This window comes from Schistocerca serialis, chromosome 1, assembly GCF_023864345.2.
Source record: "Schistocerca serialis cubense isolate TAMUIC-IGC-003099 chromosome 1, iqSchSeri2.2, whole genome shotgun sequence".
In the NCBI taxonomy this organism is placed as follows: domain Eukaryota; kingdom Metazoa; phylum Arthropoda; class Insecta; order Orthoptera; family Acrididae; genus Schistocerca; species Schistocerca serialis.
In genome coordinates, this window is record NC_064638.1 from 155,665,560 (window position 1) to 155,691,582 (window position 26,023).

Sequence of the window (26,023 nt, forward strand, 5' to 3'; positions counted from 1 at the left end):
TATCATCTATAAAGACAGCTTCTGCAGGCCATAGCCCAGTCTGTTTACTGCAGCCAGATACTTTTCGGATGCCGCTCTTACGACCTTTGCTAAAAAAAACCTGTTTATGAACTGAGTATTAATCCTAGCTGAACTTCTGTCAACTCAGTTATCAGCGGTTCAAGTGTATTTTGCTTTGTGTTCAGTAAAATAGTTATTTAATGTAACAAGCATCAAAATATTGGACTTGAACTAACATGGACACACCATGGAATGCAAGTTAACAGCAAATGCATACATTCAAGAATTGCTGTTCATGTCATCAGGAAACCCAATCTTTTTCCTCTTAATGAATGCTGATGAATGAAAATATTTGTGCTATGGTAATCTGATCCTACACAAAAGAAGAAATTTAATAGGAAGAATCTCTTGCCATTTTTTGAGGGGTGGGGAAGGAAGTAGTTGAAATTCTGTACACCTGCCATATTCTTTAAGAGGAAGATTGGAAGGGGAGAACACTTTGCAATTATAACTGCAAATGAACATCTCACTATAGCAAATATGTTATGAATACAACTTCTGTGCTTTTACTGTTCAAAGTACGATTACGAATTAAACAGTTGACGTAATACAGTAATTCGAATAAAATCAAGTAAATTTCTTGTCTTGAAAATATATTGCTAAGATGATCATTTGCCAATCGTTCACAATTCAAAACTGAATGAACATCAAGTTCTGCAAGTATTTTATAACAAATTGATTTGGAATAAAGATGAATGCCTTCAAGAAATTTAGGTACATTACAAGTGCATACATGAAACTCTTGGGCACATTGATTACAATATTTTCAGTCTTGATATATCAACACGAAGTAGTTCTGCTATGCTACTAAGAGGTATTACATGAATCATATTTTTACAGAATTCAATTTTGGGCCAAAACTGTTGATAATACAGTAGACAACAATCTGAACATCAAATCTGTTCGGCTATCATATGCTGCTCTGACCACGTTAGGCACTAATAATGTGCAACGAGTGGTGGTCAGACTGCATATTTTGTCAAATTTAATAATATTCTAAATGTAACAATTAAATGGTCATGAGAATACAAATAAATAGTGGTAATACCGCTTGTAATATGCAACTAATTTCATGGGATCTCTGTACATGAACTTCGGAATACTTCACTGTAATGATTCACCTGTTTGACTAAACAAATCTGTGCATTTTGTGCAGTGATAACTACACAATACTTCAATTTGTTTCCATATTTTACTATAGGGCACAGTCATACCACTTTCAGCACAAGCTAAAACTATCTTCTACATTCATATTTTTCTGATGTAACAACTTATACAATACAATGAAGATATTCCACTAGTTTGGTGGTGGTGGTAACCACCACTACTACTACTCGGGATATAACTGTTCGAAGAGCCACCTTAATACAAGCACATCAGCTTCCAGTCTTTACAAATTGTTCAGCACAAGGCACTATGAAAGAATTATGTAACTTTTTGAAAGCTGAAGTGCATTCCACCACTGACACTTCAGTATCACAATCCTGTGGTCTGTATTGCTAACTAAGATTCTGCTGGGCTCCTTGAAATTATATTAATTACATTTTCAATATTTATGGCAGTGAAATTATCTGTACACACTCCTGGTAACAATGGCCGCTACATGTCAAAGACCCAAGTTACGCTTTAAATGATTTGATTTCAGTTAAAATATGGGAAAATCTGACAGGGCTTCAAATAAAATATTTATTTTATACTCAGGTATGCATAGGGGATTAGCCTTCAACACTTCAGTTTCCACCATACACAAATGTCGTATGCATGTAAACAAAATGCAGGAATACAAGAGAAAGCAAATGTAAAGTTGCTACGAGACTACACACTACTAACCGGGCTGCAGGAATACGTACTGAAACTAGCAGTACAAGTATAATTCTTAAAGAACTGAGCCCTCCAAATACGGTAAGGCACCAAAAGAAGAATATTTCACTTTCTTCTTGGTGAAAGAGAACTGGGATACCCATTGCAAGTATGTGGCCGTAGGAAGCGTAACCCATAAGTGAAATTGTTTCCATCAGTGACAATGTTGATCCTGCTATGCAGACAGAAACATATGCTGCTGCTGGAATCAGGGCTGTGTATAGCAGAAGAGCAAGAATTGGAGATGGTGCAGATGATGCTGTCTGTAATACTTTAGCTGAATGCCCTGTGTGAAGGAGAGCCGCTAAGATAAAAAATGCTAAACCAGGCCCCAAAAGATCTGGAGGGGGCAGGCGTGAAGTTGGAAACAGTGAGTGTAATATACGGGAAATTAGTTCCATTGGAGGCACAATCAAATGTGTTTTCAGCCATTCTTTCAGTGATTTATCATGGTTTTTCTCAAGATTGTCTCGGCCCAAATAAATCACAGAACAGGGCTCCTGTGAGCCCTGCATTCTTCTAGGTCGCATCAACAAGAAGAGAAAAAATGAAAATCCAAGCATACAATGTAGAAGAGAGAGTCACAGACGTGCTGTACAAGGACTGTGTATCATCCCTCACTTTTTATTTTGTTTTTTCAATTCATCAGCCTTTTCTTTAAATTCTTCTTTTGCATCTTTTAGTTCAGCTCGGAATCTAGCAATGAAAGATCGCAGACTATCTTTATTCACATTGTCTGCCACACGAGAGTTCGACGCAGCTAACTTTCCGACATTGAATAGGTACACAACTAGTTGAGCCGCCCTTCTGACAGGGTAGGAGTCTGCTATTCTGTTCACAAGCTGTTCATTGTTGGCCAGGTAACGTATGACCCAGCGTAACACCATTCTCTGGCAACTAAATTGTGTGCACCTGAAAGAAAAGAAAAATTAATTACTTTTACTTACAGAATCATTATTTATTCTCATTCTTCTTACATATAGAGGGTGTTCCATTTATTTGATGAGAGTATGTGCAGGATTTTGTTTGCTGGCCAGTGGAGCTGCCTAGGCTAGTCAGATGGGTCCTGTGTCTCTCTGTTCATGCTGCACTACAAGTCTTTTAGGTAAGTGTCATGCAAACAGTGGGAAAAAAAAGTGAAGTCTGCAAAAGCAACAATGGCAAGACCAAATTATTTCATCCCACAAAAAGTATTTACAATTCATATGTCGGTACGGAGTCAGCTTGTATTGCCCTGAGATTGTTTGGACAAAAGTTTCCAGCTCATTATGAAATTCACAAATTAGTGAATAAAATCCGTGAGACAGAAGATGTTCCTGACAAGAACTGCAAATGACGACTTAAAACAGTGCTCACATAATCTCACCTTGATGACATTGCGTACCGCCTGGAAAATTCCCCTAAAAAGTCTCTTAGCTGCCTTTCACAGCAAATGCAAATTTCTTGCATGTTTGTACAAATTGCTGTTGAGTTACTTGGGCTAAGGCCCTACAAATTAACAGTAGTGAAAGCACTGAAACCTGGTGATCTCGTGTACAGGATTAGACTTTATGCATGAAACTAGTGCACGATGCTGAAATGGATCCTTACCTCATTCTATTTTCAGATGAGGCTTGGTTCTGTTTACATAGGTATATTTATTCCCAAAAATGTCAACACTGGAGTGCCAGTAGACCTATTCTTCTTCACGAGTAACCAATTTCACAATCAGAAAATACGAGTTGTGTGCAGTTAGTGGAGACACAATAATGTGCCCAATCTTTTTACATGATACTGTTAACAGTGAAAGAGAATGAAGCTTAGCATTTCTTCTACAGGATTCGCCGAGGGCTCATATGGCCAATGTTTCTGAAGCAAGTCATGATTTGTTCCTGCTCCATGGCAATCATTGCCAACAATATCTGGGCTGCTCGAATTCCCAAATTTAACCCCGTGTGATTTCTATTTGTGGGAAGCCACTAAAGGATAAAGTGTACACAACATCCGTCACAGGAACTCAGGAATAATATTTGCGAGTCAATGTGATTTCTCCAGGAGAACTACATTGTGCGATTAATAACTTATTCAGTAGATGTCTGAAATGTGTAGAAAATACTGGCAGGCAGTTCCACTATCTCCTTGCAGGGCATAAGTGAATACAAAATTTATTTGCATGTATTTTAATTTAGTACTGCAGCAACAGATGGGTCACACGGCATCAGATTTGCTGGGCAATAGAGTGCTTGCTGCCCAACACATACTGCGCTGAGCGCATGGTCATCAGATAAATGTAAAACCCTGTACAAAGATTTAATGAAAGGTTTAACTGTCATGTTGCATTCATCAAATATGCAGTGCATATCTGCCAATTTGGTAACTATTTCTTAAAATAAATTATTTTCAGAAATGTTTGTTGGAAACCTCAGTTGTATGAAATAGTTCCCATCAACAAATTGCTAGTTTACTGAATAAACTGACAAATGCAACAGCCACTTGGGAACCTAATAATGAAAGAAAGGAAAAAAAATCAACAAATTATTTTATCACTGGCATCCATGCACACAATTTACTATATCTAAAATGTCCTTTTGACATATACTGTCTACAAACTATTCAAGTTTGAATCTCAGATGCCATTACAATTATTTTACAACTGTGGACATGGCAATAACACTAATTTATTTGTATAAAGCATCTGAAAACTAAAAAGCCATACCTGGCAGAAAACTAGAAACATACATGAACTTTGAAGCATCCTACCCAGCAAACTATATATGTATCATCTATACACAGAAACTATTCACATTATGAACTGTTAAATAAAATTCTGTTGTACAGGACAATGGTACTTACACAGTTATTTAGGAATTTCAAAAGTACACATCTCACGGTACTTCCTCAACAAGTCTTTTTTTAATTGCAGCTGCTTACGGAAGGTTTCTAATTTTTTCAATTGCTCCTCTTTGCTATACTCTACTCCTGGCAGGCGCCCAATCTGAAGTAAAAATACACTGTCAACAGTACACAGTTAGAACAAGTTACGCAACTCACTTCTTATGTCATTAATAATGTTAGCAAAGATTTGAAACTTTGCCATTAAATATAAATTTTTAAATTCCAGCTAGAAAATCAACTATGCCATCATGCATATGTCATCATCCTGTCTATGTAATCATTTGTCATCTTTTGACCACTGCTTTGTAATACTGGGTGTATCAATAACATACACAAGCCAAAAGACCTTTCCAACAATTTAAAGTTTACAGCAAATTCTTGGAAAAAATACAAACATAAAGGCAGTTACATATATTTATAGATTTTTTCAATTACCATTTTGTCTTGGTCTTATTTTCATCACAGTGAATTCCTCTCGATTGATTTTTGTGTGTGTGTGTGTGTGTGTGTGTGTGTGTGTGTGTGTGTACGCATGCTCGCTCTCTCTCTCTCAGTTCCCTCCCCCCCCCCCCCCCCACCCTCTCTCCACCTTCCTAGACCTTCCACTATTCCTTCTCAAATCCAATGATTTATTAATAATATCAAATATCTTGAAATAGACTGTCATATTCCAAGTTTTACCTTTTGTTGTTGTGGTCTTCAGTCCTGAGACTGGTTTGATGCAGCTCTCCATGCTACTCTATCCTGTGCAAGCTGCTTCATTTCCCAGTACCTACTGCAACCTACATCCTTCTGAATCTGCTTAGTGTATTCATCTCTTGGTCTCCCTCTACGATTTTTACCCTCCACGCTGCCCTCCAATACTAAATTGGTGATCCCTTGATGCCTCAGAACATGTCCTACCAACCGATCCCATCTTCTGGTCAAGTTGTGCCACAAACTTCTCTTCTCCCCAATCCTATTCAATACTTCCTCATTAGTTATGTGATCTACCTATCTAATCTTCAGCATTCTTCTGTAGCACCACATTTCGAACACACATACCCTGTCTGCAGTACAGGAACTTCCCGAAGTCTCCACATCACAGTACATTAGCATGTTAGAGAATTACAATATGAGTGTCAACTGTAAAAAGGGTCAATTCTGCTAAAAAGGACTAGTCTAATTCTGCTTGATGTGTATTCCATGCTTCATATTACCAAGGATGGATGGCTGGATGTAGGGATGGGTATCTCTATTTTAGCACACGAGGGAACAACTATTAGTTAACTTCCGATTAAATCTAGAACTATTCAGTCAAGAAACTAGAAATAACAAAATATTTAAGTCAACAAATTCCAAAATTTGTTTCTTTTATGTTGCCAGCAGTGTGTGCCAGTGAGTTTATCTCATTTCCAAAAGCAACGATACATTTGCTCCCTGGCAGTTGTCACAGTCTTCACCTAGATCCCTGTAGCCTACATTATTTGAACATTGGTATGTTGGGAGAAGCTCAAAGGAGATAAACATTTCAGTAGAAAAGTGAGAATGTTATTTTTTGTTGTGTTTAGACTGTAAAATTGTTATGAAGCAAACTCTCACTAATTGGTATCTTGAGGCTGACAGTTGTCACTATCCAGCTTGGCGTGAGGGGTACTTTGTATCTTAGATCGTAGGGGCCACCAAGAGTTACCTTTCATCAGCATGGGTATATTTGAGAGACAAATCATATGTCCCCCCCATGAACCATGGACCTTGCCGTTGGTGGGGAGGCTTGCGTGCCTCAGCGATACAGATGGCCGTACCGTAGGTGCAACCACAACGGAGGGGTATCTGTTGAGAGGCCAGACAAACGTGTGGTTCCTGAAGAGGGGCAGCAGCCTTTTCAGTAGTTGCAAGGGCAACAGTCTGGATGATTGACTGATCTGGCCTTTTAACAATAACCAAAACGGCCTTGCTGTGCTGGTACTGCGAACGGCTGAAAGCAAGGGGAAACTACAGCCGTAATTTTTCCCGAGGGCATGCAGCTTTACTGTATGATTACATGATGATGGCGTCCTCTTGGATAAAATATTCCGGAGGTAAAATAGTCCCCCATTCGGATCTCCGGGCGGGGACTGCTCAAGAGGATGTCGTTATCAGGAGAAAGAAAACTGGCGTTCTACGGATCGGAGCGTGGAATGTCAGATCCCTTAATCGGGCAGGTAGGTTAGAAAATTTAAAAAGGGAAATGGATAGGTTGAAGTTAGATATAGTGGGAATTAGTGAAGTTCGGTGGCAGGAGGAACAAGACTTCTGGTCAGGTGACTACAGGGTAATAAACACGAAATCAAATAGGGGTAATGCAGGAGCAGGTTTAATAATGAATAGGAAAATAGGAATGCGGGTAAGCTACTACAAACAGCATAGTGAACGCATTATTGTGGCCAAGATAGATACGAAGCCCACGCCTACTACAGTAGTACAAGTTTATATGCCAACTAGCTCTGCAGATGACGAAGAAATTGAAGAAATGTATGATGAAATAAAAGAAATTATTCAGATTGTGAAGGGAGACGAAAATTTAATAGTCATGGGTGACTGGAATTCGAGTGTAGGAAAAGGGAGAGAAGGAAACATAGTAGGTGAATATGGATTGGGGGACAAAAGGGAGAGAAGGAAACATAGTAGGTGAATATGGATTGGGGGACAGAAATGAAAGAGGAAGCCGCCTGGTCGAATTTTGCACAGAGCACAACATAATCATAACTAACACTTGGTTTAAGAATCATGAAAGAAGGTTGTATACATGGAAGAACCCTGGAGATACTAAAAGGTATCAGATAGATTATATAATGGTAAGACAGAGATTTAGGAACCAGGTTTTAAATTGTAAGACATTTCCAGGGGCAGATGGGGACTCTGACCACAATCTATTGGTTATGACCTGTAGATTAAAACTGAAGAAACTGCAAAAAGGTGGGAATTTAAGGAGATGGGACCTGGATAAACTAAAAGAACCAGAGGTTGTACAGAGATTCAGGGAGAGCATAAGGGGGCAATTGACAGGAATGGGGGAAATAAATACAGTAGAAGAAGAATGGGTAGCTTTGAGGGATGAAGTAGTGAAGGCAGCAGAGGATCAAGTAGGTAAAAAGACGAGGGCTAGTAGAAATCCTTGGGTAACAGAAGAAATATTGAATTTAATTGATGAAAGGAGAAAATATAAAAATGCAGTAAGTGAAACAGGCAAAAAGGAATACAAACGTCTCTAGAGGACAAATGTAAGGATCTAGAGGCCTGTCTCACTAGGGGTAAGATAGATACCGCCTACAGGAAAATTAAAGAGACCTTTGGAGATAAGAGAACGACTTGTATGAATATCAAGAGCTCAGATGGAAACCCAGTTGTAAGCAAAGAAGGGAAAGCAGAAAGGTGGAAGGAGTATATAGAGGGTCTATACAAGGGCGATGTACTTGAGGACAATATTATGGAAATGGAAGAGGATGTAGATGAAGATGAAATGGGAGATATGATACTGCGTGAAGAGTTTGACAGAGCACTGAAAGACCTGAGTCGAAACAAGGCCCCCGGAGTAGACAATATTCCATTGGAACTACTGACGGCCTTGGGAGAGCCAATCCTGACAAAACTCTACCATCTGGTGAGCAAGATGTATGAAACAGGCGAAATACCCTCAGACTTCAAGAAGAATAATAATTCCAATCCCAAAGAAAGCAGGTGTTGACAGATGTGAAAATTACCGAACTATCAGCTTAATAAGTCACAGCTGCAAAATACTAACACGAATTCTTTACAGACGAATGGAAAAACTAGTAGAAGCCAACCTCGGGGAAGATCAGTTTGGATTCCGTAGAAACACTGGAACACGTGAGGCAATACTGACCTTACGACTTATCTTAGAAGAAAGATTAAGGAAAGGCAAACCTACGTTTCTAGCATTTGTAGACTTAGAGAAAGCTTTTGACAATGTTGACTGGAATACTCTCTTTCAAATTCTAAAGGTGGCAGGGGTAAAATACAGAGAGCGAAAGGCTATTTACAATTTGTACAGAAACCAGATGGCAGTTATAAGAGTCGAGGGACATGAAAGGGAAGCAGTGGTTGGGAAGGGAGTAAGACAGGGTTGTAGCCTGTCCCCGACGTTGTTCAATCTGTATATTGAGCAAGCAGTAAAGGAAACAAAAGAAAAATGCGGAGTAGGTATTAAAATTCATGGAGAAGAAATAAAAACTTTGAGGTTCGCCGATGACATTGTAATTCTGTCGGAGACAGCAAAGGACTTGGAAGAGCAGTTGAATGGAATGGACAGTGTCTTGAAAGTAGGATATAAGATGAACATCAACAAAAGCAAAACAAGGATAATGGAATGTAGTCTAATTAAGTCGGGTGATGCTGAGGGAATTAGATTAGGAAATGAGGCACTTAAAGTAGTAAAGGAGTTTTGCTATTTGGGGAGCAAAATAACTGATGATGGTCGAAGTAGAGAGGATATAAAATGTAGGCTGGCAATGGCAAGGAAAGCGTTTCTGAAGAAGAGAAATTTGTTAACATCCAGTATAGATTTAAGTGTCAGGAAGTCATTTCTGAAAGTATTCGTATGGAGTGTAGCCATGTATGGAAGTGAAACATGGACGATAAATAGTTTGGACAAGAAGAGAATAGAAGCTTTCGAAATGTGGTGCTACAGAAGAATGCTGAAGATTAGATAGGTAGATCACATAACTAATGAGGAAGTATTGAATAGGATTGGGGAGAAGAGAAGTTTGTGGCACAACTTGACCAGAAGAAGGGATCAGTTGGTAGGACATGTTCTGAGGCATCAAGGGATCACCAATTTAGTATTGGAGGGCAGCGTGGAGGGTAAAAATCGTAGAGGGAGACCAAGAGATGAATACACTAAGCAGATTCAGAAGGATGTAGGTTGCAGTAGGTACTGGGAGATGAAAAAGCTTGCACAGGATAGAGTAGCATGGAGAGCTGCATCAAACCAGTCTCAGGACTGAAGACCACAACAACAACAACAACAAATCATATGTGCCTTGTGCTATGGTGAATTAGGTGTGTGATGAGTATGACAAGATGGTACTTAAGTCTACAGACTTCTTACCTTCTGCAGGTAGTATTGCAAACAGGATTCTCATAAAATGCCTTTTAACCATGTAAGGCTGGAGCCCTTACAGGGAAGTTAACATTCAATATGCAGATAAAAGTTAAAATTTCACAACTTTTATTAATATATTGCTGAAACAGCAGAAGTTATTGGTGATGCACTTAATACCCATGATTGTAGTTGTTCACACACTGCAGATCACTGGAAGTGGAACAGCAGTAATTGTCATGTAAGTTTCTGTAATTAACCAAAAGATCTGGAGAAATGTTCGCAGACCTTAGCTGTCGGAGACAAAATTCATAGTGTCAAATTCAGATAATTACCGAAATCAACCATATTGTTGAGGACACAGGTCTGATAAATGCCTATCTTTTCAAATATTGAATGTATAACAAAAAAATGAGTGTGTAGATGTGTCCCCTCCATGTGCATGAAGAGAGATAGGAAAAAAGCCCCGCGCGCGCGCGCCCACACACACACACACACACACACACACACACACACACACACACACACACACACACACACACACACACACACACACACACACACACACACACACACACACACACACACGTGTGAAGAGCACAGATGCTAATACTGATGTTAGTTTTAAAAATTATTTCTAAACCTACATTTTTTTTTTTCAAATAAAAGAACTTAATGCCACTTGATTTTTATTGCCTTTCAGAACATAGGAGCTAATGTAGTTCAAACCTCTACATTGCCAGTTGATATTATAGGCACTGTCAAATCTTATTAAGTGCTGTCAAATTAAAATCAAACAGCCGCCATAACGGGAGCAGGCTGTGGTTCCATTCAGATGTAACCACCACACGTTATGACATCTGGATAGATGAGATAATTCCTGTTTCACAGAACACAGTTGGTTGCTGGCAGAGCCACAAATGCACCCACAACTGAAACAGATGTAGGCCTACATGCATATCTTTCTTCAGGCTGCCAAAGGCATGAAAAATTATGCAGTGAAAGATACACTCTGGAAGGAGGATGTTGCAATGTTTTCCAACAAAATCAGTGAAGGGTAGCCTTTGTCCAATTGGCAGAATGACAACAGGAACTACCTTGCAACAGAGTGATCCCATACAACAGCATTCCTGGGCATTTTAACTTTATGGCATGTTTTACTTTCTGCCATGTGTTCATAGTGCTACGATTTGACTGTGGTTCCACACTTCAGGAACTCGACGAGCAGAGGGGCCCTCCACTTGAAGAGGCAGTTCATAGTGACTTACCAGAACTTGTGTGAACAGCTCCGGATTTCTTTGGTGGGACAGTGTGGGAAGTTTCCACTGTTGGCTTTGCTGTTTGCCCCGAGTCTGTCAGATACAAACACGCTGTTGCATAACACCACCTTCCCCCCTCCACCTCCAATTGGATGAAGCCTACACTCCAGCAATTTGGTTGTAAGCTTGGATCCTTCACCATCCGATTTTCACATCTTTGGTGAGCTGAAGGAAGATGTGTGAATGTTGTTTCAGTCAGATGAAGAACTGCAAGGGTGAGTGCAGTTGTGGATTTGTCACCAGCCAGCCATGTTCTACAAACAGAAACTCATCATTGCATCTAGAGATAAATATCTTAACATGGTGTGGTACTTTTGGATGGAACCACTTCATGGTCCCGAGGTGATGGATGTTTGGTTTTCATTTCACTCTCTAAAACATTTACTACAGTGGGTAATTTCAATGTTTTGAAACCATATGCAAAATAATGTCACTAAATACAAGACTATATGAACCCACTTCGACATAAATAACAGTATAAGTTTGCAGAGTGTGTGAAACTTACCTGAGCTCTTGCTTCATCAAACTTCTTATGTAGTTCCAAAATTTTTTGGCTTATATCTTGAGATTCTCTTGTTTTCTGTGTCGAGTCATGAGGATCACGTTCCACACTATAAATGCAACAGGTATTAAATTCACTTCGAATGGTTTTATGGGTCAAAAATGCAAACACTTATAATCAACAACTTTTGCTGTCTGCACGAACATTAAAGTAATGTGTGTTAAGATAGTAAACACTCATTGTAATGAGTTGCAGCATTACCGGTACAACAAACTGCGTTTCCTATGTACAGAGCAGCGTTATTCTCCACAATCTCCGTACATGATTGGAACCGGAAGGAATCCTAACGCGTGGTACCCCTGTAATGCACTTCGCAGGGACTTTGTCGAGTATGTATTTTTATGTTGAAAACATTACGAAACATTAACATAATGTCAACAAACTTCGTTTCTACTAGATGAAAAACACAATTCGAGGTACATTCGTTATTCAACTCAGCTATTACTAAAGATACTTAGCCCTATGCTTAAATCAACAAGAAATTAGCATATAGTATTTTTCCCCACTCAACTGACGCTTTAACATATTAGCCATGTCAACACCTTTAGTAATTATCGCGAAGGCTGAAAAAAATTCTTTTTTTCCGCTTTTGAACAGAAGTGAAAAACTAACCTTCTAATAATATCGTATATAAGTGGTAAGAAATCAACATCAACGTCATCGACTGTCAGGCTAGTTGGAGCTGCAATTGAACCATTTTGCTCTATCGCTTCCATTTCACTTAGTTTTTAAGAAACGAGCCATTATTTAGTACTACTTTCCTTAAACACTTCCAATGTAGCACAGTACGCAGCCAGCCACTATCGCAGACGATAATGTTTTCTCAGATGTTGTTTATAGAATGCACTATGTCAAAGATTACTTTTAGTAATTTTTGTAAACTACACAATTGTCTTTGTTAAGCCCCGTCCACACGCAACGATATGTCTGCGCACATCACATCTGCGCAGACAGATAGTTGCGTGTGGACAGAAGATTTGCACCAACCTGAGGTGTGTGCAAACCTGGAAGTTGGAGTTGGAGGTTTGAGCGAAACCTCTCAAATCTGTGGGTTCAAACCACATCTGCGCAGACGAGTTGGAGCGTGTGGACAGGAGATCGCCGCAAATCTGGCGCGAAACAGCTTTTTGCTCAGTCTAGTGTTTGTATTTGTACGCACAGGGCATTAAAATGGCTGATACTCGTCAGTGTTCCTGAGAGTTTGTAAGTTAATTCATTGAAATATATAGAAACCACCCATGTTTGTGAAAGATTAAAAGTAAAGAATATAGTGACCGAGACAAAAAGACAGCAGTATACAATGCTCTAATTGAAAAATTGCAAACAGAGGAACGGTAATAAAAAAATAAATTCGTTGCGAACTGGCGAAATTATTTGCGGATGGATGTCGAAACTTATAATTATCTCTTAAAGCTTGTAACCCCTCATAAGAAAAAATACTTGTATGAGAAGGGCAATTTGTACTCATGAACGGCTGGCGGTAACATTAAGATTCCTAGCAACAGGAAGGAGCTACAAGGATTTGGAATTTTCAACTGCAGTATCGAAACAAGCGTTGAGTAAAATAATACCCAACACATGTGAAGCTATTTACGCTGTCCTGAAGGATGAGAAGATGAAGGCAAGTAAATTAAGTCTGTCAGCGAACTGTTTACCGAAAAGAGTTATCCAAAGTTCAGAAATCTAGTGTCAGAGTAGATCAAGTATACCAGCCAACGTTATGGTATTTTGATGTGCTTGGCTTTCTTAGTGATCAAGAAACGCCAAGACCAAGCAGGAGTACAATTGAAGATGAAATTGGTGTGTCAATGTGCCAGGAAATGGAACACGAGGTAATGTAAAACAAAACAGGTTCGCCCTGCAACTCTCGCAGTAAAAATGTAGGTGAGAAAACTGCTTTCGCCTTAGCAGCCACTGTCTACACCATTTTGACCGCTTTCTCTGTTTCCTGCGGTTGGTCTGAATGTTTTTTGCAACACAAGTTGCGAACACAGACCTCAACAGAACTTCCTCCATTTCTGTATTTCAAAATAACTGAATTAAATTTTTGACGTTTATGGGGAGCGTAGTCGCTTGACACTGATATTTCTTTTCTACACCGACAGATGGCGGGCGAGTAGTAGATTGGGGTTTGTGTCGTGTGAACACACCACATTTGCAGCGATCTTTTGCATGTACAGACATCTGCGCCAATGTCTGCGCAGACAGATCGTTGCGTGTGGACCGGGCTTTAGTTTATTACGTGACTTTGGTCAACTTAAATTTATTTACTTCTTATGATATTTGTGAAAATAAATTGTGCTAATATTAGATATCTCCTTCAACAGCTTGCTCATTGTTGAAGTACGGCATACTACTTAAATCACAGACATACATATATGTCTATGACTTAAATGCACAAAAGTGTACGTCGGAAATTTCTGTAGCAAGGGCCTCAAACATGAGAGACAGATCGCTTCATAGATGCCACACGTGTGTGGCATATCGCAGAGATGCATCGCGTATCCCATGAAAGTCTGTCATGGGATCCGTGCATGCAGTACAGCTGCCAGGCTGAATCCAATTTGCGTATAAACAATTTTATCATCAGCCTTTGGCAAAATGAGTTTGAAAATGAAAGAGTTTTATAATGAATGCAACTGAAATACTGAAAAATCAACATCAGACTCATTGAAACGACTTGTTAACTACCCAAAGGTTTAGAGAATACTACAAATTAATTTACGAAGATAAAATTGTGTTTTACAACTGGTAATCGATTGTTGCGGATCTAGATGCAACATTAAAACTAAACTGTGACTTGTAAGAATCCATTAAAAAGCACATCCAACAGCTGAATAAAACAAATATTAAAACAGTAATCACTTCTACTTAGCATTAACTGCACATAACACTGCACTTAATGATATTTTCTGTTGAATCGGAGGCGCTGTGCCCAGACTACGTAGCAACTAGTGATGCGACGGTGGTGTGACAACAGAAGCAGAAGTGTAAACAGATGTCAAACGCAAATTTGAACGGAAGCGGATGCAGAACTGTATATATTAAGAAAAAAGTAACAACTCTTCATCAAACACTATTTTTTATTATATTAATGCTAAAAATCCATCAATGGCACATTATATTTAACAAAAAATACTTATGCCGCTTTTTCACCTTGCAATCTATTTAGACTCTCTTCATATATGAGGCCAGCTCCACTGAGTGATTGTGCACAGGCTATGCTACTGGGAGGAGCTGACAAATAGTGGTGAGCTAGTGGTAATAAATAATGTTACGGGCTTGCTTTAGATTTCCACCATATTAGCGGATTATCTTTTAGAGAAAGTCTTCTTTCCTTTTTGTACTGCAGTAGGTTTAATTCTAGCATCAAACGCAGATTGTCGTTTTTGTTATTCGTAGTTGGGTCTTGCTGATATTTGTTCATATTTAATATGAATTACAATGTTTGTAACTATGTTTCTAATTGAGATTCTGTAATTGAGCCACAACTTGTCGAAGGTTGCTTTTCAATTTCAAATAGCTATCTTTTAGAGGTAGTAGGTGTGCAGCCATCTTGCGATGAGTTTGGATCTTTGGCTTTTGTCATCATCAAATTGGGACCCAACTAGCTCTGTGACAGTGCTGTTGAAAATTTTTGACTTGTATTGTGGATCTAAGTACGTCGCAATTGTGTACTTATCGTTTTTGGTCAGTTCTCCAAAACTTATGCTTGAATTCAGTTCATAACGTAATTGTCTTGTAGAATTTTAGAATTGTTCTGAAGTGTCACTTTTTCTTTCTTCTTGCTGTTATGTCGTCACAATAACTTGAATTAGCGATATGACTGATGATACGCTCACTTGAGAACTGCTTAAGTTCCTAGTAATTTCTTCGAATGGTTTCATTACTTCTACAAATTTTTAAACATTTATCCAGTCTTCAGTGGAGATCTTTGTTGATTTACTTATTGATTGATTTATTGATCTATCTTTGGGCATTTTTCATGGAATTGATGTCGTTATTTTACACACATTATATAATTACAAAATAAGTCATACATTTTTAACATTCTGAATGAGTAAATATGTTTTATACTGCACATGTTTAGTAGTCATTAAACATACATGTGTCATGCAGAATGACAAAAGGAGATACTGTATGTGTAACACAATACACATGCTAAGAAAAACATTTTAACAAATATAAATGAGGCAGGCTTCATACATGTTAACCATTGGGGAGAATGCATTATGTAAATAAAGCACAACAGTGTGGTACAATAACATTTTCAGAAGAACTTATGTAATAGGGTGGTCATGTCATACAGCAGTTAACTACTGAGTAAAAATACATTATGTAAATAAAGCACAATCACATGATACAATAACATTTTCAGAAGTGCTCATGTAATATGGTGGTCATGTCATACATCAGTTTTAATAGATTAGATCATTTTTATTACATACTTTAAATTCTTCTATTGTATAGAATGCTTTTTGTCCAAGCCAAGTAATATTTTTGAAGACATTCAGTGATACACTGTGTGCTGTAGGTGGTAGCATGTTAAATAATTGTATCCCTGTGTATGTGTAATTGTTTTGGGTTTTTTAAGCCTATTAACTGGGATGTCCATCATCTGCCTTTGGTGTGTGTCATGGCTATGTACAGACGCGCGTAGTTTATAGCTTTCTTAGTGTTCCTTTATGTGCACTAAGCAACTGAGAATAAACAGTGATGTAAGTGTCAGTATTTTTAACTCTTTGAAATAGTCTCTAAATGATACATGGTTTCTCACTCCAGCAATTCACCTAATGGCCTTTTTCTGCCAAAGAAAAATTCTTTTTGCCCCAGAGGCTTCGCCCCATGACAGCACTGCATACGTGAGGTGGCTATGAAAAAAGGCATAATAGGCTTTTAGCAGTAGCTCATCCATCACACAAGTCCTGAGCTTAGTTAGCAGATAGGTGACTCGGGATAACTTTTTGCATACATAATTGGTGTGAGTTCCCCATGTTAATTTTGGGTCCAGATGAATGCCAAGAAGCTTAACTGAGGAACTACAGTTGTCATTGTTACATAGGCTGAATAGAATGTTTATAGTTAATTTGTAATTCATTTGCTCCGAACCATACACTGGATATTCTGAGTTGTTCTCCACTTTTGTGCTTGAATATGTCCAAGGCCAAATCTACTGTAAGAAAGGTGGTGTCGTCTGCATACAATATGGACTTATAAGGCATCATATTGGACAAATCATTTACATAAATTATGAAAAGCAAGGGTCCACGCACGGACCCTTGTGGCACACCTCGTGTTACACCCAGTGTGTTTGATTTGTTTCTGTTAAAATGTACTATTTGTTTTCTCTCACTCAGATAAAACGTACTCAGGGATAGTACTTTGCCTTCAAAACCATACAAGCAGAGCTTATTTAATAGAATTCTGTGGTTGACAGAATCGAAAGCTTTACTTAGATCTACAAGTGTGGCATTTACAGAAAGTTTGGATTCGAATGCAGACGAAGTGAAAGAAATAATATTTTCCACTGCCTTTACAGTTGATAACATAGGTCTGAATCCATATTGAGAATCAGTAAGGAGGTGGTTGGCAGATAGATGCTTATGGATTTGGAGTTGCATGCAATGCTCTATTACTTTCGATAGAATAGGTGTAAGAGAAATTGGTCGATAATTACTTGGACATGACTTGTCTCCTTTTTTGTGTAGTGGTGTGACCACTGTCATTTATAAACATGTTGGGAAACAACCACTAGTAAACATCCAATTTACAAGTACACAGAGTGGAAATGCTATTATATCTCCAATTTTTTTAATTACAAAATTAGAAAGACCATAAATGTCTTCTGCTCTTGAACTTCTTAACTTTGCAATTGATCTCATGATATCACTTAACTGGACCTCTTTCCATTCATATGTAGGAGGAATGTGTTCCAAGTGTCATAGGAAAGATACAGCTCCTTTAGGTCCTGTTGATGTTTATTATTTGACTCAGCTGCAGCAGAGGAACTTATGTCACAAGCATTAATGAAATAGGCATTGAACTCATCTGGTGTGATATTCACATTACAGTCATCACTTTTACAGTTCTTACTTCTCCCCAGTTCAGTCTTTACAACATTCCGTGCAGCTTTACATTTGTTGTCAGAATTATTAATGTAATTGTCATTTGCCTTACACTTTACTAACCTGATTTCTGATCTGTATTTACTCTTTTACTTAATATAACTAGCTTTGTCTGCATCATGATTTTTATATTTATCATAATAAATCATAACCAATGCTCTAAGTCTCTGCAGAGTGGGTGTGAACCACTTGGGTGTAGAGTCATGTTTTCTGATTGTTGCCATATTTCTTTTCAGAACTTTTGGACAACAGGTCTTAAAAATGTCTGCGAGTATATTGATGAAAACTGTAAATGCATCCTCGACACTTTCACTATCAACTAGGATGTCATTCCATCTAACCATCTGCAACTGTGTCCTGTAGTTGTCAATATTTCGATCATACAGTAGCCTGATATGCTTTGCTTTGGGGCAGTTAGATATAGGTTTATTGATTTTTAATTTTAACCATATCCCCTCATGGTCTGAAAGAAAATAAGTACTGAACAACCCTAGCTAATACAGACCTTTTTCAACATTGGTGATATCATTATTGAGACAAGATAACTGCCTTGTTGGATTGTTATTAATGCAATATAGATCATGTGATCTTAACATATTCTGTAGATAAAGCTGCTTTGATGTCTTTAGTCTTATACCAATGTTTATGTCTCCAAATATTAATATTCTATATTTGCTTAACTTGTCAAAGTGTAAGATCATTTTTTCTAAGACTTGTGTAAATAATTCACTGTCACTATATGGAGTATGGTATACTGACACTATTATGAGTTTTAGTGTTGGAAGTAGCATTGCAGCAGCTTCAAGCACATTCTCTATACTCTATTCAGCAATATTAAAGACACTATATTGCAAATCTAGATCACTACTAATATAAATTGAAACTCCACCACGCTGTTGTGTTTTTCGACAGAATCCTGTAACTAAATCAAAGCCCCATGGTACATACAAATCCAACTGACCTTAACTTAGCCAATGTTCATTAACACATTGTATGGTGGTTTTGTTCTTTCCTAAGAGAATACTCAAGTCATCAATTTTATTTCTTAAAGACATGATATTTATATGTATGAATAAAAGGGATTCATTGTTACATGATGGTAGGTCTAAATTGTTCTGCAATTGTACATCAGTTTGTGAATTTGCCTTGTGAAGTCTTCTGTTACTTGGAGTTGGCTTACTCACACATGCTGCTAACTCCTTGTTGATGCTGGATCCAGGCGCTGGTGATGCAGATTCCCTGGAGCTAACCATAAAAAATCGTTGCTTCTCTTTGGTAGCTTTCTTGCCCTAGAGGACACCTGTACTGCAGTTTGTTTCATGCTACACATGGTCTGGCTGCTTTCTTTTTGCACCACCTCAGCAGAGAATAAAGATGTATCACAGTTAACATTTGCAGGTTGTGTGTTGGCTTTTGCAGACATCCTCCTCTGTTGGGAGTTCTGGCTGGGTAGTAGTCCTACTGCATACCATCAACTGTGTACTTTGCCTCAGATCCGATTTAAACCCATTTTCTGAACTGGGAACTGTTTCATTACCTCTGTTCTATTCCATGTGCATTTACTGAAACAGCAAGGCTTCTACACAAATTAAGTTTTCCTCTTGCATTGAGATGTAACACATGTTTTATGTAATCATACCTCTGTAAAAGATAGTTGATATCCACTACTCGGACTATATCACTCATAACATCCATTAGAATGCTATTGAGATTAAATATAGATTTGTTCAAGTATGGCTTGTCATATCGGTATGGTATTGTTCATAGTATCAGCTGTGCATGGTTCATCACCGAAATTAGCTTCTGAGCAGCAGCACTGAAGTTTCTTCTTTGTTGGTTAATGTCATTAGCACCTGCTACAACAATCACTGAATCATTCATTGTGAAGTCACCAGTGAGTTCAGTTGCTTCCTTCACAACATCTTCAAAACATGCATTTGGTTTAACTATCGCTGATGCTTTGTAGTCCAAGGTTAACATCTCTTTAATGACTGATGCACAGACACGTCCATGGCTATCGGTCAGCATAAGTATTTTATTACTACACTTCCACTTCACTAATTTGTTTGCCATAGTTTTGATATTCTTGGGAGTTCTACTAGTTTTATCCGCAACATTTTTAGTCGTGGTTGTGAAGTGGCCGAAAGTTTTCTCTATCATATCAGCTGTGCGTTTAGCAGCATCGTTTACGTTGTTCGTTGACGTACAGCTATTTTTTTCCTTGGCCAGTTTGAAATTATGCGAGCAATGTTTGGTAGCACCTTGCAAATTACACTTCTTTATTGTTTCACGTTCATTAAGTCCATTTTTCTCCGATAATACGTCATATTTATGATTCAAAACTTCTATCTCATCCAGTAGTATGGAAATGACAATGTTTTTGCTGTCGACATTTTCTAGTTTTAGACCTAAATCATTTTTGCAGCACTGGCGACAGAGCCAGATTTTTCGCTCCGAATTCGCCTTTGCACAGGTCAGATGATAAATGGTCTTGCATTTAATGCACTGAATGCCTTTAGTCGCAGGCTTTGTGCAGTAGCAGTGTTTTGGTTTCAAATCCTGAATTACACACGCTTGATTGTAAAACTACGTGGAAGGTGAGCAGGCAATCTCATCAACGTGTTTTCTTATTTCCGCATAGTTTTCCACTGCTTTTTTAACGATATAATACGATATGCACTTACTGTCGCAATAAACTTTGAGTTTTTCACAAATCACACACATTTTATCACAATTCTCAATCATATTTGTGGAGCTAAGACACTCAAAATTTGTTCCAGCCGCCATATTGAAACCATTAATTTTGTGACTAGATTTGAACATGCATACAAAATTAACGAATCCCCAAGCTTTGAAAATCCTTCCATAATACAGAACATGCTATTCTAGCTGGAAATTAAATTAAGAGATAGGATTTTCATAAAAACAAAACACACAATACTTAGACTAAAGATAAACCATTAAATTAAAATTCATTTATATGTATTATATATTTACCATGTTAGGCAACCCTGAATGACAGATAAAGTATGTTGATTAAGGTGTGCCCTTTGAATTTTTGCCAGATCGGTTTGTACAACCAAGGAATGATTGAAATGGGTGATAACTTTTCTGAATTTAGCAGTAAGTTGTAGGAGCCACTCCTGTGATTCCACAGCAACTCAAATATAAAGTCCTATCTGATGTATTGCACAATTCACATCATCAAAGCCAAACAGCTGCAATGCTTTAAGCATGTTAGATCCATGATCATGAACAATGCAGTGCACTGCTTGGTGATTTATGACCCATTCTTGGAGTATCGTTTCAAATTTTGTCGACATTATGTCACCTGAATGACGTCCAATCATGACTTCAAATTTCAAAATTATAGACATCTTGTGAACATCCTTTGAAGTATGTTGAGAAGTCAAACTAAGTTATGAAGTTACAGACTATAGATCAGACCATATGTCAGTTTTCAAGGGTATTTTCTTCAAATAAATTTTTGATTTCTCTTGCCAACTTATTGTACAAGATATCACTCAAATATGAAGTAAAAAAATCATGACCTTCCAATTTATACTTTGGAAGAGCATAATTCTTTACTCTGTGAAAGCAGGTATCCTTGACAAAATTAAATGGCGAGTTTGGAGGCCAATCATTTCAGCAATCACACAATCGATTTGTTGAGATTTTAGGTGCGAGGAATCCCCATAATCACTGAGCTGCAGACTATGTTGCAATATGAGCTGTTGTTTAGCGTCTTTGGCCAGAGTAAAAGAAACCTATAACAATGACACAATAAAAACAGTAAAATACCCAAGAAATGAAGTGCATAAAAAGTCATACAAAAATAAAATTTCAACTTGTTAAGTAGAGCAAATCAATAATTTGCAGTATGCCATGCTAAAGCGACAATCGTAAAGGAAACGTTTCTGAACCAATTTATAAATCACGCTGCAGTTTCTCAATAGGGTGTTACTTTATAAATATTGAACTTTGTTCTTCATTTTCCATACTAGGTTTTGGTAATTTATTTGCTATCATTAGCATTTATTTTAGAACTGATGATGTAAAGAAGTTATGGTCACATGGTACGCAATATGGAGAATAAAATGCAATAAATAAACATTCTACTGAATGTATGCAATGTGATTGGTATTGGTTCACATTACAAACAATTATGCGAGTACCATCACTCCTTTATAATTAAATGGAAGAATAAAATTCTTAGAAACGTTTTTACATAGAGTATGATAACTTATGAAAGTGCTCACCTCAAATTGGATGAAGGACAGGGACGTAAAAATAGTTTAAATTTCGTGCAGTGCCGCCAACATACACTCGTGTGCAGCTCATGTGCCACATTGGCGTATTTATTCCGTGTCACAGACTTATATGGTTAAATCGGTAAGTGCTGGCAGCAACGAGAAAAGGCACCTTATCTATTGATTTGTGCCAACGTGACCTGAGCAGAAGTAAGCGTGGCGTGAGCTCTGTAAAATGTTATAGTAACGTGAATCATTCGGAAAAAACAACTTTACTCCAGCAGTGGACAGAGCTCACCCTATAATAATGAAACTATATTATTAGTACTGACAGCATTATTGTATAAATATTGACTAATCTTTTGTTTTTACGCCTCCACTGGAAGCTTGATAGTTTCATCTAAATTCTCAAACTCTGCAAATTTATCGACATGTAATGATTTAAGATGACTCTTCACTGTAGTGGTCATGCGCCCTTTTTGCGGATATACTTTGTCACAGATTTTGCGTTTCTCACTCAGATCATTAATTTCAACAAAATAATTACAAAGAAGACTTGTTTTTGGTTTTATTATTGCACTCGTAACTAACGTTACACCACAAAACTGTTCGCTAGAAAGTACTGTACAGTAATATTACACAGCAACACAATGTGGACTGACAAGCGAGAAAACGCCGTACTTTTGCGGCAATGGACAGGGATCACTGCGTAATAATCCAATAAACGCAACAATCGCTACGGACAAGTGTCGGCTTAATCGTATACGCCCCATCCAACGAACTCCCATCTTCGCAGAAGCTGCCGCGTTCGGTCAAGAAGCGTGCACATCAACAATCTCGTCATTGTTGAAAGTTCCGATAAACTTCCTATATAAAAATGCGGAACTGGCTGCAGAAGCGGGTGTGAATAAATGGTCGGAACTTCCGCAGAAGCGGAAGCAGAAGTCTGTCGCATCACTGGTGACAATGGTCCATGCACAACTGCTGGCTGTATATCAGAAACAGCCTTTGACGTCCATTGTGACTGATCTGTGATGATCGATGGAGCAGCTGGAGCGTTTTTCGAGTCTGTGTTTGTGTAGACGAGTCTGTACCAGCGTAGGGCGCACAGAAAGCTGGTTTGAGCCTGTCGACAAGGTGGTAGTTGGTGTACCTATCACAACAACTTTGAATGTTGTGTCCTCCATACTGATGACACTGTAAGGTCTATCACAGGGTGGCTGCAGTGGCTTACGTACTGTATGATGCCTTCCAAAGACATGATGGCACTCCCATTGCTCGTCAAAAACAAAAGAGAGACGGGTCTGGTGATTCCTTGGAGCAGCGAGGCATAGTTGCCAGCTTTGTGTATGCAGCTTTTGTATGAAGTCCGGCGGGTCTACGTAGTCGTCTGGCACCTTGGCAAAGGACTCGCTGGCTAGTCGTAATGGCCAGTCATAAACACGTTCTGTATTCATGGCTTTCAGGTCTTCTTTCATTGATACATGGAGATCCAGGGAGACGGTGGGAAACGTCTCTTTCCACCGCTGTTGGTGGTGCATGCATTCAACTAAACCATTCGTTGGCCGCTGGTAAGCAGTAGTTCTAATCTGCTTCATACTCAATAGGTCGGCCAGTGCTTTGAACAGATACGACTCAAACTGTCTTCCTTGGTGTGCTGTAATTAGTAGATGCACACAAAAATGGACAACCCATCCCCGGAAGAATGCAGTCGCGACCGTTTCGGCGGTAATGTCGGCGGTCGAGAACACCTCGCACCAGTTTGTAAAACAGTCGATGACTGTAATGTACTAGGTCTATCTCTCTGATGGTGACAGAGATCTTACAAGTCTAGATTGAGGGCAAAACGAGCCAAGGGATGCAATAATGTGCCAGCTAACTTTATTCTGTTGACAGGCCACGTTTTGCCGCACACATTTCTTGCAATCTTTTTCCATGTGTGGCCAGATAAAAGCTCACTCCGCCGTGTTGGTAGTGACTCATACTCCATGGTGCAGCCTGTTGGCGGAAATACCTGATTGTTGTGCTGCAGTGAAAGTTTCAAAATCAGCTGCACCAGTGATTGCTTTGATCTGAGAGAGTATCAGCTGGCACTTTAATTTCTTCTTCAACATCAACGATAATAAAACTTCCTAGCAGATTAAAACTGTGTGCCCGACCAAGACTCGAACACGGTACCTTTGCCTTCCGAGGGCAAGTGCTCAACCATCTGAGCTACGGAAGCACGACTCACGCCCGGTCCTCACAGCTTTACTTCTGCCAGTATCTCGTCTCCTACCTTCCAAACTTTACAGAAGCTCTCCTGCGAACCTTGCAGAACTAGCACTCCTGAAAGGAAGGATACTGCGGAGACATGGCTTAGCCACAGCCTGGGGGATGTTTCCAGAATGAGATTTTCACTCTGCAGCGGAGTGTGCGCTGATATGAAACTTCCTGGCAAAGGTCCCGTGTTCGAGTCTCGGTCGGGCACACAGTTTTAATGCGTGTGACCTCAACCATGAACAGTTGAAATCTGTAGGCAGTATCACAAAGACTACAAGGCATTCAGATAAATTCATATAGTCCAAACGATGTGCAGACAGTGGTCTGAGCAATGTCGTCTGGAACCACAGGTGTCTGGTAGAATGCACAAACTAAGTGAAAAGATGTGCTTACTATGGATATTGAAAGTAAAATCTTTGATATTCGATACTGGATATTGATCTGAAATAGTTCTGATATTGAGCTTTCTATAATTACCACATAGATGCCATCCATTATTCTTATTTACAACCACATGCAGTGGAGATGACCGTCTACTGCTCGATGGATGACAGATTCCTTGTGCAAGGATGCACAAGAATTGTTGCTTAACTATCTTCAGTCTCAGCCTGCCCAGCTAGCTGTGCAGTCTAATCTGCTGCTTCCCCAGCTGGAAGGCATGCCGGTCCATGGCACGAATCTGTTTGGCAGGTTAGTGTCGAGGTCCGGTGTGATGGACAGCCTGTGGATGGTTTTTAAGGCGGTTTTCCATCTACCTAGGTCAATGTGGGCTGGTTCCCCTTATCCCACCTCAGTTACACTGTGTGGGCGATTGCTGCACAAACACCATTTATACCTATGCATACACCATAATTATTCTACCAAGCAAACAGTCTGGTATGAGAAGTTCCCAGGGGGGTCAAATGGGGGCCGAACCACAAATAACCCTGGGTTTGGTGTGGGGTAGCGGTGGGGTTGGTGGACGCTGTGGCCTGTTGTGGGGTTGTGAACCACTGAGGGCTATGGTGGGATGAAGCCTCTCCATAGTTTCTAGGTTCCCAGTTCCATACATACATATATACATCTTCAGTCTCTGGGTTATCAAGTGGCGTGGTTGGAATGGAGGAGCGATGGTCCTGGTGTAATCAATATATAGTGCACCATCGAGTGCCATACAGGTACTAGTGTGTGAGTCTGGCATATGATCTCTCACAACTGTCTGCAGAGCTCCGTGAATGGAAAATCACTGGTAATCATCCGTACGGCTGTGTCTTCCACACAGTGCACTTGCCCTTGGATTGCTAGGCTGGTAGTAGTGCCAAGAAGGCATCAGTGATGGTGGACAGGTAGGAGTCCATAAAACGATAGAACATTTGCTCTGAGTACAGAGTGCATCACGTCTGCTACAACGAACTACCATTCAAATTTACGCCATAGGCCTAAGTTTAACACTAATGTGACATGATCATAAGTTGTGATTGTAGAACCATTGGCAGCAAAAAGATAGCGGCATCACAGTTGTGACATGGCAGATGAGCAGATGGATAACCCGACAAATTAGCATCTGTGTCTACCAAAAACTGTAACTTTTTTCACGTTCTGTTACAAGCAGTTGATGGATGCCATCTGGAGAGCCAGCGGCCATCATCACT

The 26,023-nt window shown here is 39.1% G+C and overlaps 2 protein-coding genes across 2 annotated transcripts; both read right to left on the reverse strand.

Annotated features, from left to right (window-relative positions):
- Positions 1 to 539: 539 nt before the first annotated feature.
- On the reverse strand, positions 540 to 2,538 carry LOC126464753 (protein YIPF3-like). Its single transcript, XM_050096256.1, has one exon. It carries the CDS (start codon positions 2,481 to 2,483, stop codon positions 1,791 to 1,793), a length of 693 nt encoding a protein of 230 aa, XP_049952213.1. The 5' UTR covers positions 2,484 to 2,538; the 3' UTR covers positions 540 to 1,790.
- A 156-nt stretch (positions 2,539 to 2,694) lies between these two features.
- LOC126464737 (mediator of RNA polymerase II transcription subunit 9) lies at positions 2,695 to 12,587 on the reverse strand. Its single transcript, XM_050096255.1, has 4 exons — positions 12,368 to 12,587; positions 11,699 to 11,804; positions 4,753 to 4,894; positions 2,695 to 2,832 (listed from the first exon to the last, which is right to left on the reverse strand). Exons 1-3 carry the CDS (start codon positions 12,469 to 12,471, stop codon positions 4,757 to 4,759), a joined length of 348 nt encoding a protein of 115 aa, XP_049952212.1. The 5' UTR covers positions 12,472 to 12,587; the 3' UTR covers positions 2,695 to 2,832; positions 4,753 to 4,756.
- Between the last annotated feature and the right edge of the window lie 13,436 nt (positions 12,588 to 26,023).

Excerpts from the sequence above, each read along its gene's own strand:
- LOC126464753 (XM_050096256.1), bottom strand. The coding sequence starts at position 2,483 with ATGCTTGGATTTTCATTTTTTCTCTTCTTGTTGATGCGACCTAGAAGA.
- LOC126464737 (XM_050096255.1), bottom strand. The coding sequence starts at position 12,471 with ATGGAAGCGATAGAGCAAAATGGTTCAATTGCAGCTCCAACTAGCCTG. Across the intron at positions 11,805-12,367 it reads ATATACGATATTATTAGAAG|TGTGGAACGTGATCCTCATG; the intron begins GTTAGTTTTTCA and ends TTGCATTTATAG. Across the intron at positions 4,895-11,698 it reads TTGATGAAGCAAGAGCTCAG|ATTGGGCGCCTGCCAGGAGT; the intron begins GTAAGTTTCACA and ends TTTTTACTTCAG.